The sequence below is a fragment of the Zootoca vivipara genome, chromosome 5, assembly GCF_965207765.1.
Source record: "Zootoca vivipara chromosome 5, rZooViv2.hap1.1, whole genome shotgun sequence".
Lineage (NCBI taxonomy): Eukaryota > Metazoa > Chordata > Lepidosauria > Squamata > Lacertidae > Zootoca > Zootoca vivipara.
Window position 1 is genome coordinate 59,223,028 of NC_142588.1, and position 13,663 is coordinate 59,236,690.

At 43.8% G+C, this 13,663-nt stretch overlaps 1 protein-coding gene across 3 annotated transcripts in view; it reads right to left on the bottom strand.

Annotated features, from left to right (window-relative positions):
• IGF2BP2 (insulin like growth factor 2 mRNA binding protein 2) overlaps positions 1-13,663 on the bottom strand; it is a 63,419-nt gene that overhangs the window by 12,361 nt on the left and 37,395 nt on the right. Inside the window, exons 5-11 of one of the 3 annotated variants that reach the window (XM_035133999.3) lie at positions 13,116-13,179; positions 10,794-11,066; positions 6,850-6,984; positions 4,661-4,783; positions 3,912-4,047; positions 3,526-3,654; positions 1,483-1,551 (exon numbers count right to left, since the gene is read on the bottom strand). In XM_035133999.3, the coding sequence (XP_034989890.1) occupies positions 1,483-1,551; positions 3,526-3,654; positions 3,912-4,047; positions 4,661-4,783; positions 6,850-6,984; positions 10,794-11,066; positions 13,116-13,179 (929 nt within the window). The remainder of the gene's footprint in view (positions 1-1,482; positions 1,552-3,525; positions 3,655-3,911; positions 4,048-4,660; positions 4,784-6,849; positions 6,985-10,793; positions 11,067-13,115; positions 13,180-13,663) is intronic. The other 2 variants (XM_088669738.1, XM_035134000.3) reach the window with 2 other exon arrangements.

The window sequence follows — 13,663 nt, forward strand, 5'->3', positions numbered from 1 at the left end:
CAACTGACATGTCCCCTTGCCCTTTCAGTTCCAAACCTTCCACAGCATGACGTAGACCATGAAAGAGTCGCATGTGACATTCTTTTTGGAAACAACAGAAGAAAGCAGGGAAGTTATAGGGACTGTTTGATTGCACACTTAAGCATGCATTTTGCTGCTGTTTTCTATGTATGTGCAAGGACCACTTCTTATTCTTTCTACACACACAGAAGTAGGATGGGGCAGCCAGCAAAGAATCACTCGCAGGAATAAATGGCTAAATGAACCTGTTTTCAGGCCAAGAAGTGGGGGGAGAGCCAAACTTTGTTTTAAAAAAGAAAGACATAAGAACAGAAAAAAGAAAAGGGAGGTGACTTATTGCAGAGCTTTAGTACTGATTGCTTTCTCCCTGTGATCCAGAATGGGTTTATCCAAATCCTGTTTGGAAAAAAGTGGAATGCCGCCCTCCAAAATGTCAAAGCATCCACTTTAGGCGGGAGGCTAAAATTAATCCAGGAATGCTAATAAGCATCTCCATCAGGATCATACTTCATTTACCTTTCTTCCCCCTCCAAGCTTACTGCTCTGCAATTTGATGGAATGAAGAATTGAACGCAGAGTGCTAGTAGGCTTGGCTTCCTAACCCCAGACACATTTTTTGTACATGTGAGCAATGCCCACACTGCCTCACCTTTCTAGGGTGAAACACCCCTGGCACAGCACCATCAGAAAGAGAAGGCAAGCTGCACAAGAAAGCACAAGAGTAGAGCAGAAAGGGAAGAACCAGGCACTGTAGGGTTCATGGATGAATATTGCCAAGGATTGTTTTAATATCATATCCTAGGATAGGAAAATACAGCATACGGAACAAAGCAAGCAAGGCTAAGGCTTATTAGCATTGCCACCTTTTTATGGATTGGGGCTGCAACCTTTAATGGCTCCATAACATTAGGTGAAGGTGCTCGTGGCACAAAGATCTACTTACAGCTTAATTGTAGAGTACATGCTTAATTGTAGAGTACATGCTTTTTACATGTTGGGAAAGATTGAGGGCACTAGGAGAAGGGGACGACAGAGGACGAGATGGTTGGACAGTGTTCTCGAAGCTACGAACATGAGTTTGACCAAACTGCGGGAGGCAGTGGAAGACAGGAGTGCCAGTCAGACAATACTGAGCAAAGGCAGTCCAATAGTCTGACAGTACAAGGCAGCTTTGCAAGTTGCCCATCCTTGGCTGTAAGGCAACACGGTAGAAAAAACACGTGTGAAGAAGGTAATAGAGGGGGACTTGGCACCTGGTTCCCTGTGACTACAAGGTAAGAAGCAGGGCAGTGTAGAAGCTCCTCGATGGCTTTGCTGTGCGTTACTGTCACCAGTGCAACTGGGCGGGCAGAAACGTACAGAAAAACTGTTCGGGAACAGAATCACAGAGAAGACAGGGCGTGCTGCAAAGCAAGGTGCATGGAAGACCAGAATCCAGGAAGAGCAGGGCAGTGCACTTACAGAGTGCTGATGCGGGTATGCACCAGTCGGCGAGGCTCCATAGAGGCCCGAGAGGTATGCCGCGTGGCTCTACGGCAGGAAAGAAAGTGACAGTCAGTGGGGAGGGGCTGGAGGCAGAAGGCCACATGTCCTAGGCATGTGTGTGTGTGTAACCGGCATTTCTGCAAGGCCCCCTTGATGCTGACATCATCAATCCCTTTCCAGTGTGACTTGGATGATTCTCAGCTAAATTCACAAAATGCCTCCACTGTAAAGATTGTGTCCAAGTTGACATGGAACAGTATCACCCCCCTTTCTGATTGTGAGCTCAGGTAGCGAGTGCTGACAGGATTGCAGCCAAAAACCGAGCCACAGAGAAAGAAGAGGGAGGAGTCAGCAAGCATGGGAAGGAGCCTCGAGGTTTAGAGCAGTACAAAAACGTCCTTTTTGAACTCAAAACCTAAGGAGGAAAAAAAAACACCAGCCAAATGAGCACTGAGCATGCTGGTCCGCCACAGAATGTTACATGTCAGCTGGAAATCTAAAAAACGGGGCCAGAGGGGAGTGGAATGGCTGGTGAAAGCCTGACCATGAACATTCCTATTAGTAGGTGAGAAGAGGGTGCAATGTTTTGTTCCAGGTCCTTCTTGTTTCCATTGGGGGTGGGGGGTGTCTGTGTGCCTATCAGTTTAGGAGCAAAATTGGCCCACCCAGTTTCGTTAAAAAAATTGCTTCTACATACTAGGGATGCACATGTATATACATCTTTTGAAAAACTATTTTTAAAAAACCTTATTTGCTCCTTTTATTTCTCTTTGTGGGGATGGTAGTTGCTGGTTTATTAATCTTATTCTTATTCCCCATCCTGGTATCACATCATAAGGGTGTGTGTGTCAAAGTAGTTTAAACAAATAAATACGTTTATTTTTAAAAAGTAAAACCTTCAAAGGCAGCTTGAGCTTCCAGGAGGTCCAGGAAACTGAGGCGGCAGTTCAAGGGGGATTGGAAGTGGGTCAAGAAAAAGCAAGAATGAGCCTCCCTACTATCAGTTTTATTTTACATTTCAGATTGCTTTTGCTAACTTATGATTTGCTGGCAGCTACTGTTATCTCTTACCACATTGCTAAGTTTCCCCCTCTATTGCACAGTATTTTTTAAATTTATTGTTCCTTTTATAATTTCATTGATTTTGCTGAACTGTGGTGTGTGTGTGTGTGTAAAACAGCCATGCACTGAATCACATTCTTGACCCATCTAGCACAGTAGTGTCTACTCTGGCTGGCAGCATCTCTCCAAGATCTCTATCTGCAAATCCTTCTTTTTCATTGCAGATGCCAAAGATTGAATTTGGGACCTTGCACCTGTATATCACCGAGCTGTGGGACACCCCCTATAAATATTTAAAAGCCCAATATAAGATTATGTAGGTATGGTGTACTTTGCACATGAGTGCTGCCACTGCAGAACAAAAGAGTCCATGCTGTTCTGCATGGGATTACACATAATCAGATAGGGACACCCCTGTTTCCCAAAGATATGCAGAAAGCCTTCTGCAGCTTGTTTCCAAAGTTAGCTCACCACAGAGGGGTAGAGGTGAGCTATCACCACAAGGAAGAGGGTCACATCATGCAGCACCCTGTTTCTGTGGCCAAATGTGTGGGCTGTGATATCTGGCACACTCACAAAAGAAACCCCTAAAAGGTCCTTGTTTTCTGAACAGGGTAAACAAAGTCAGCCAACCGGGGAAACAAAATGGATGCAAATGTTGTCTGAAAGTTGCCCTAGGATTTAAGGAGAGACCGGCTTTCTTAAAAGCCCACAGGGATGAGTTTCCTATACTGTCGCCACCAAAGACCTCACTTCCATGCCCCAGCAATGGCACCTGCCCGCTTTCCCCAAACTGTGTAGCAGGGCACACTCCAAAACACTACACTTGAAGCAAAGATCTGCTTGCAGGAACTGGTAGTTGTGTCTCCTCCTTGCCTCTAGAGGGCAGCAGGACAACACCACAGAGTACATTTGCAGAGGCACATACATAACAGGGCAGATGCACCAGCTACTTACAGCAAAAGGGTTGTATGGGGCAGTGACAGCAGGCCTGCGGGCTCCAGCTCCAGAGGGGAGCATGGATAAGCCTGTCGAGAAGATGCCCAATGCATTGAGGTTAAGTCCAGGGATCAGATTGGCTTGTTGCTAGAAAGAAACACAAGGGGAAATGAGAAACAACGAAGTAACCTGAGGGAGGGCGGGGGAAACAATGTTTGGGCCACCTAACTTTTGTCCAGTGAAGTAAGACCTGAAGGTGCCTGGCATTTTCTTTGGGATGGGCAAAGCATTCACATACCTCCATCTTTACTTGCCCCCATGGTGACTATCAGACTCTTACCCCAGGACCATAGGATTCTCACACAGCAAGCTCACACGCAAATAGGGCAGGATCAGGAGCTTACATTGACTGCTACAATGTCATTTTCGTAGGCTTCCCGAAGCTTGTTCATGATCTCCACCTCAGCATTGGAGCAGGCCTCAATGCTACCCTTCACGGTGATGGTCCTCTCGGGGTTATAAATCGTTAAATCCTGCAAACTGGACAATCGGAGAAGAACAAATGTCCTGGGATTTGTAACGTGCCCTGTGGTTGACAGTACAGGCTAGGCAATAATAATTTTATAAAGCAAATCCAGAAAGTTAAATCTGTTGGTGAGAACAACACAGATCAGGAAGACAAGTTATTTAGGTTGAGCGCAGATGGGCGCAAGAGCCTCTTGTTTTTCACTTCGAACTGTTCAGAGGACAATCTCACCACCCGACTCCGTCAGATGGATTAGCTGCAGCACCCACAAATTAGGAAGTATTTCACACACAGAGACACCCAGGTATATGGTATCGATGGTGGATTTTTTCAACTGCTAAAAGGCCAAGTTATCCAACAAGGTACCCTCCAGATGTTGATGGACTTCACCTCCCATCAGTCCTAGTCAGCATGGTCAATAGTCAGGAGTGATGGGGTTTGCTGTTCAAAAACATCTGGAGGGCCCCACGTTAGCTACTCATGCTTGTATGTTACAAAGAGAGGCAGGTTATTGGATGCCACCCAATATTTGGGTGAAGGGGTTTGTGCTCGGGTACATACTGTAAATTTCTCCTTGGTCTAATTGAGAAGTGTAATTTGACTGCCTACCTGGTCAGCGGTACTTACGGAGAAATTGTGATCTTGGTCCCCGTGTCCTGCTCAATTTTCTTCAAGTTTCGTCCTTCTTTGCCAATCAATCTCCCAACTAGGCTATTGTGTGCTAAGATTTTCAAGGGAATCTCTTCAGCTCTGAAAGATGTGAAAAAACATTAAATCACTTTGTGACATTAGTCCCCCCCCCCAGTCCTAAGTTCCCTAGCTGGACCTTACAGGGCCCTTCAACAATACAGAGAGATGCAGCTCCGAAGTCTTCACTCCAGCATTGTACAAGATAACCATGATTATCTTCAGCCTTTTACAATGTCCTTGCAAAGCCAGTGGGCTTCATGAATACTTGGCCACACACATTGTTTTTCCAGGTACAAAATCAGAAGCTAAACCGTGAAAGAGCAGTATTTAAATTTCTCTCCTCGGTGCATTTTTCCAGTGTTCGCGGTAATGACGTGTACAGAAGGCAACGATTGTTTTAGTTGCCTTTCAATGACATAGATGTGATCTGCATAGCAAACTTCATAAACCCCACACCCAAGGCTTGACCACCCTTGCAACTATTGCATTTGGGACCCTGCTGCCGAGCAAGCCTAGCTAGATAACTGCTTCCTCTAGCCTGCTTTTGACCACAAGGCATATACTTGTCGAGATCCATCAGTCAAAGGGTTCCAGCCGCCTATTAACATGGGCCAAATCGGTTCATCAGGCCTAGCAATGCAGGATGTGAAAAGATGTATGACTTCTCAAATGTCTACAATGAAACCAGTGTGCTAAAATTAGAAATGGCCAAAAAAGAAGGTGGGGAGAGGAGGTGACATACGCCAATGGTGGCTTTATTTATTTAGTTGCCGTAGAATGAAACACTGGCTGCAATCTTTACATAACCAGGAGTTCCATGATCCAGCAAGACCTCATCCATTCCATGAAAAGGGAGGGAGGGTTTAAAAAACACAAAGGAGTCCTTTCAGCTAGCAATGGGGTTAAGGCCTTCACCACTGGACCAAATTAGTATGTGTGCCTGAGTGCAGGCATATGTATTTACATATATTTCATATGAGGTGCCTTAAACAGAGTCCATTACTCCACCTAACACAACATAACCACTGCCTTATAGCAAGTCAGGCCACTGGAGTTTCTCCATGCCCTACCTTGAGATGCTGGGGGTTGAATCTGGGACCTGTTGCCTGCACAGCAAATGCTCAACCACTGAGCTGCAGCCCGATCCCAAAGCCCATTTGGGAGCTGCTTTCCAGAATCTTATACTGGTCATACTACATTATAGTCAAAAATCCTCTAGCTGGAGATGCCGGGAGACAAGGGTGCCAACTTGAATAAAGTAGGGGGGGCAGGTAAGCCCCACCCCCACAAAACTGATCATGAGACACGGCACACACACACCATTTGAATGACAATGGCTGTCAACTGCGGGGGGCAGCCCCCTCAATTATTTTATGGGGGGCGGCAGCGAAGGGATCTCAGCACCTAGGAGTTGCCTCCTAGGGCTTGTACATTAAACCCAGAACCTTAGTTCATGCAAAACATGTGTTCTAACACTGAGTCATGGCTGGGTAGAGAAACTTCAGGCTAATTCTCAGGAAAACAAGGAGCATCTGCTTAGGGTACGGTAAGGTAAAGGTAAAGGGACCCCTGACCATTAGGTCCAGTCGTGACCGACTCTGGGGTTGCGCGCTCATCTCGCATTATTGGCCGAGGGAGCCGGCGTATAGCTTCCAGGTCATGTGGCCAGCATGACAAAGCCGCTTCTGGCAAACCAGAGCAGCACATGGAAACGCCGTTTACCTTCCCGCTGTAGCAGTTCCTATTTATCTACTTGCATTTTGACGTGCTTTCGAACTGCTAGGTTGGCAGGAAGGGTACGGTAGAAATGCTTATTTACTCAATAAAAACACAATGTATTAATTCCCAAACATATATTAATTAAGATTTATAGACTATACAGAATCCCTACTCCATGTGGATCAATTTGAGATGGTATTTCCTTGTCTTCTCCCTCTAACCGATTGAGATTCCAGCCATGTAAGACTGTAGAAGTGGAACAGGGAAAAGGCCTTGTGTATGCCCTAAAAGGTGAATTTGTGTGGTATGAACCTTCGATGCACAATGTTACATGCATGCAAGACTTGCTATTTGAGGTGCTAAATGTTCCATTTCTTGCTTTCTCTATCAATGCTAGTGATACTTACGATTTTGTTTCTTCAGCCTCCTTCTGCATAATATCAAGTATCATGCGACATGCTTCTGAACACCCCTCTGGGGTGGCGTGAATGGTGATTGGCTTCTCTGCGGCACCAGCATTTTCCTTCCGATGAATATCTACCCTGCAGCAACAGAGCCCATACAAAGAAATCTGCTAGGGGTCAGAGAAAGGTGCCTGAAACTGGCACCCTAATAAAGCAGCGAAGGAACTGCATGTAACAGTGTACAAGGCTACTTGACATGATTAACTACCAGCAAGGAATCCATCTTCAAGCAAGCACTGAACATAAATAAAGGATAATTCAAGAAAAGCATTAAGATTTAGGGTTCACTTTTATACATGGTTCAGCATTACATGAGCAAGCTTCTAGCTCCTGTGCTCCTTCCTCTCGTGCCATGATGATGCCCTTCCTGACTGCCACATTCATAGCAAACTATTGTTTGCCATTACATCAGCAGATTAAGGTATACACTTGCCTTCCAATGACGCAAAAACCAGTTTCAAACCATGGTTTCCAATTCTGTTTCAGGGCAAGCAGAAACCACAATTTTGCACTTACTGCAAACCCAAGAAGTCAAGGAAGGAGATGAGATTATGTGAGCTTGAACATGTGAGACCAAGACAACAAAGTGTAGGAAGAGTGGTGTAGTGGTTAGAATGTCAAACTATGATTGGTGAGATGTGGGTTCAAATCTCCATTAAGCAATGAAGCTCATCGAGTGACCCTGGGCAATTCACTCTCAGACTAACCTAACTCACCAGTTGTGAGGGTAAAAAAATTAGTGAAAGAAAATCACAGCTAAACGCTTCTCTGGTTTGGATGCCATGCAAATCACTGTTTTCTGAATTATCAGATCTTCCTGGACACATTAGATGATGTCGAAAGGCTACAAAGCAGTAAACTTTTCATTATGTGCTTCCTAAAAAAAAGTATTACCTTAAATATTAATACAATTATATGTTAGAAGCAAGAAAGATTAGCTGCAGAAGTTTAGATTTCTTGCTCAGTACATCTCCCTTTCTTACAGGGAATAATGCTCTGGATCCCATAAAGGAAGATTCCCAGGAATGACCGAGTTCTCTAGAGAGGATTACTCACCTATCCAACCCCTTGAAAATGGATTCTGGATGGAACCAAATTTAAATGAAGCAGAGTGCATGAGTGTATATGCATGCATGGCTATACTCAACATACTCTAATACAGGAGCTTAAAAATGACCTGCCCCTGCTGCGAGCAAAACTGGTATAATCATTGACATAAGGTTTGAAGAAACTGTGGCCCTCCTGATGTTGTTGGACTCCAGTTTCCACCAGCCCTAGCCAACATGGCCAATGGTCAGGGATGATGAGAATTGTAGTCCCAGAACATATGGAGGGCCACAACATCTTCATGCTCGATTCACGCACAGGACTAGTTCAAACAAGCTGCATCATCACCACCACCCATGTGAGAGTGCTGTTTCATGAGTCACCATCATGATGAGAGTCAGGGAGACCACAGACAACCTTCCCAAATTGCTTCTACCCCATACCAGCTGGGCTGCCAGTACAGCAATGGCCCTTTATGCTCCCAGAATCATATGTATAAACAGACTCAAAGAACGTCTTTAAAAATACATAATTCATTGGCCTTTTGACATTAACACAATTTGCATGCATTTAAAAACCAAGCTAGCATTTAGATTCGGATTGTGAGTGACCTTGCAGAAATGGAAAACAATGCAATATCTTATAAGGCATCTTTGAAGGCTGGTGCACATAAAACAGTCACTATGTGGAGGCTGTTGTAAATGGCTTCCTGTGGGCAAGACAAGCTGTCTGTGGGTAGCAGCTCATCCTGGAGACCAGGCAATTTTTCTCCATGCCACCATGAGGATCGCCCACCCAATAAATAAGTAAAATTAAATCAAAAAGATCAGCCCAATCTATGCACACAAAACGTCTTGTATTGTGAGAAACAGCTGCCACACTGAGTCATTTAACCTTCACATGGCACCGGTTTCCTTTGTGCTGGGCCTTCGTCTGGGGAGTAATGCATAATAACATCACACATTTAAAGAAGCCATAGCATCTCAATATTGGGGTGGGTGGTGGCTCCGAGATGAGGAACTTACGGTAGAAGGATGCAATGAGGTATGGGGAACTTGTGGCCCTCTAGATATCATTGAACGCCAACTCCCATCAGCTACAGACAACATGGTCGATGGCCAGGGATGATGGGAGAAACAGTCCAGCAACATCTGGAGGGATAAAGGTTCTCCACCGCTGGATTAAGCAGACCTGCTAGATGCTGCCATTATCATGTGGCATCCTTATTTACAGTGTGGCAAGAGAAAAGTAGCGTGGGAGCTTAACACTGATTTAAAAGGTATAGCTGCTGACCAAAAATGACAAATGTGGAACTAGTTTGGAGGAGAACCCAGGTATGTAGCAGAGTAGACTGGATGGGATCAGACCCATTCACCAGGCATGCATGTCCCACTTCTAGGTCCACCAAGTTGCCATACATTGGATGCAATATTTGCACAAGACAAAAGAAGCGTAAAGCTCAATGACCATAAGCCCAAGCCATGCAGTAATTTCCAGGATCACTATCATGTAGTTTGCATGCATGGGATGTTATGCACATGCACCCTATGCAAACAAGAGATGCAGTTACTTCTGCTGGAGCCAGAGGCGGAACAAGTTCAAACTATGATCAGGACAGGCATACTCCTGCCCTTTCTATCTCACACAGGTTTATACCTAGTGTCTTGCCAAAACAAGCTTTGATATACAGTAGAAAAATGGACACTAATCTTTGGTTTAACGTGTCACTCCGAGAATAATCTTCCGAGAAAAAGGAAGACTGGGGGCAAATGATTTGAAGTTTGAATTGCAATACTAAGTGTAAAGATAAAGGTAAAGGGACCCCTGACCATTAGGTCCAGTCGCGGACAACTCTGGGGTTGCGGCGCTCATCTCGCTTTATTGGCCAACGGAGCCGCCATACAGCTTCCGGGTCATGTGGCCAGCATGACAAAGCCACTTCTGGCAAACCAGAGCAGCACATGGAAACACCGTTTACCTTCCCACTGTAGCGGTTCCTATTTATCTACTTGCATTTTGACACGCTTTCGAACTGCTAGGTTGGCAGGAGCTGGGACCGAGCAACGGGAGCTCACCCCGTCACAGGGATTCGAACCGCCGACCTTCTGATCAGCAAGCCCTAGGCTTAGTGGTTTAACCCACAGTGCCACCTGGGTCCCTAGGATCATATAAAAAAAGGATCATATATATTTTCTTATAAATACTTGAACTTTTTGATGGTTTTGATGATCTCCTACACAGAATGTTGTTGCATACAATATGTTTTTCTGGCTAAATCACAATGACATGATCAGGGTTAGAGTACAGTTATTAAACTATTCCAGGAAGAGATGGAGGAGCTTACAGAAAAGTATTACAGTAGCAATTTGATGACAAAATGATTAAAGTATTATAAATACCCCTCGCACCCCAGTTATGCAGAAGATATTTGGTTCTGAATAGCTGCAACCAGCTATAAGCCACTGGTGGTATAGCAGCAGCAGCAGCAGCAGTAGCAGTAGCAGCAACAACAACAACAAACTCTGGGGAAAGGGGCTTGGGTGACAGTACATAACAAAACAGGTTAGTGAAACTATCCAGAATTTCTGCAAACACAGGGTGAGTCTGAAAAGACAGTTGCAGGGCTGTAATACCTATCAAGCCACAACTTCTACATCGGTATACAAATCACATCAACACGGGGTTAAAATTTGCTGCAAGAGACAAAGCTTTTGCTACACAATGCACACCAGAGCCCATTGCTCTGCATTTGGTCTTGAAAAAAAAAATCACAAACTAGGGACATAAAGGCTACAGACAGAGCCCCTGTGGAAGGAAATTAAACCATTTGTGGTACTTACTTGGACTGGGTTTGCTTAGTAAGGTTCTTTATGGTCAAGCCCTCCTTTCCTATGATCGCACCAACAAATTGCGTGGGGACCAGGATCCGTAGTGGGAAATCGAGCTGTTTGGGCTGCGAGGAGCCCCCAGGGGAGGGGCCCTGCTCCCTGGAAGAGTGGCCCCCACGCCGGGATCTCTGAGGGGGCTGAGGGGAGCTCACCTCGTCGTCTGGGATGTAGGAAATCTTGAAGGAATGGTTCTCAAACTGGTGACCACTAAGCTTCTCAATTGCTCTGAAACAGAAAAAAGGGGATTTTTTCCCCTCCCTGACAATAAACTAACCCTAAAGAAAAATCCAACAGCATTCCTTGGTTCAATTCTTTATATTTTCTCAGCCCCACCCCCCCAAAAAACTTTCTTCATTTCAGTAGTATGATTTGGTGTGCTGGTCTTCAACTGGTGGGTCACAACAGGAGCACTATGACCATTTATTATATGGTAGAAGATTACAAAATGGCTTTCCAAATATATTTTTGGGTCCTGAGTCTAAAAAGGTTGAAGATACCTCATTTGGGGTGGGGGAGTTTTTAGATGCTGTTACTATTGGTGAAAAAAAATGGGAGTCAAAATTCCTTGTTGATCTACTTCAAATCACCTAGGGAGTTATCAGTAGATCCTTATCTATCTTCTGCCCTGCTCTGTTTTGTGGCTCTTGCAAGTGATTCCTGTGAATTATTATTCAACGGATTGTGAAACCGAAAACTCAACTGAAAAGGCTAAACTGTGAAAATTAGAAGTCTACTCTTGATAATATAACTGTCCATATTTTGTGAAAAACACATTCATGCCAAACATGATTAGCAATCACTAAAATGTCACTACCAATGCAAAATTAGCTAATAATAATTTCTATTAACTTCAACCAAAAGCCTTGAGAGTTAAAAATTGTGGCCAACAGCATAGGCCTAAGTATGCTTACTAAGAAGCCCAACCTAATTTGCTAAGTGGAATAGGATTCTCTCACTTGTATGCAAGTTTAGGATTGCAACCTTAAATTACAACTAACGCTAGCTGAATTGGGGCCATATTAATTTGCATTTTGTGGACATTGTTTGCTATCTGAAGCTAAGTGCACTAAATAAAGGAACCCTATTTTTCTATGGGCACAAAGGTGGTGCTTTCCAGTCCTGTCCTTAGAATAAAATTCCACTGGACAAAGCAATGTCAAATCCATTGTCCCCTTTTTCATTTGCTGGAAGTATTTGGCATTTCATACATAAAGGATGGGAACTAGGGTGATGACTTTTTCATTATTCTCAAAAATTATTTCCTGTAGCACAAATGGATGAACTTTTGCCTATTAATGACTAAAATGAGGTATATTCCATTGAAATATTAAAAAAGGTTACTCACAAACTGTTTTTAATTTTTTTGTATGCCGTTTTACCATTTCATAAAATTGTATTAACAATTCTATATATATTTCATATCAAATTTGGACACAACACCACATTCCACAATGGGGAGTGTTCTTAGCAACATAGGGTATACAAATGTCACACCTGCGCAAGGTAAAAGCCCCTTTTTGGGACCTCAAAACTCAGCCAGCAGACCTTGCCGGGCATGCTGGGAAAAGAACCTACAGGAGAGGTAGCAAAACATCGTCCTCTAGCGGCGTCTATACTGTTACTGCAACTAAAAAAAGCTTCCTTGTGTGTTTGATGACACTATATAATGTTGTATATATGTGACTCTAAAGCTTGGGTTCAATTTTATATCTGCTTACAGTGACTTCAAAAATGGTCAAAAAACTGATAAATAAAATTTAAAAAATCATTTTGTGTGTGAGGTTTTTTTAAATCAAATCTCTTTGAAAGTAAGATTTTATCTAATCTTTAATGAAAGCTCATCAAATTATGATACAGGGAAATGAGGTTGTAAAAAAGTCATCACCCTAATGGGAACTTTGTGTTCTTTCTGATGTTGCTGGACCACAACTTCCATCTTCCTGACCAAGTGTCAGATTGGATAGGGTTGATCGAAGCTAAAACGCAGCAACATCTGGTAGGGCCACAGCTTCCCCATCCCGGTCAAACATGGTGCTCCCATTTCTTAGTAGCTATTCTGCTTGGCCCTCTTACTCAGAGAAACCGTTAATTGGTTGGCACTCAAACAGCACAGATAGGTAGATAGGTGGATGTTTCTGGTACAGTGGTAGCTAGGCCATCATGTACCACACACTAGTTTTGTTGCAGCAAATAAAGGAAGACAATTCAGAGAACATTGTCAGGAGAAAAAACAGATAAGAAAGAGTAGAAATTACACTTAGAACTGCCACTTACACTTTTGCTTCTTCTTTTGTTGCATATGTAACGTTGACAACTGCTGTCTCTGATTCTGTATTAACTGAAGGGGAGTAGAGAAAAACAAATGCTTGGGTTACCATGTGGGAGAATATCACAAGAGGAGCTTCTGTTTTGAATCATATTAATTTATTGAGTTTCTCTCCACCCCATCCCCTGTATTATTCATTGTCATACAAAATGTTTTCTAGAACTTCATATTGAGAATCTTGCACCCTAAGAAACTCACATCGTCACCTCCAGCCCACAGCAGCTGTGTAGGAGACTCAGAACTTCACTCCAGTCTATGATAGGCTGATTTGGAGATGCAGTGCCATTGGCTGAATGTGGCCAGGATTTGGCTTCTGGCACCCCACCACTATCCCACATTTCAGTTAGCTCACAGCACCATGACGAAAACCATATCCAGGATGAATTTAGCCTGTGACTTTCTACGCACATAAATGACAAGAACAGTTATTGTCATGCTTTCTGATTAATGAGATGATTTTGATAAGCACTTAGCATGACTGTTGGTTACATTCACA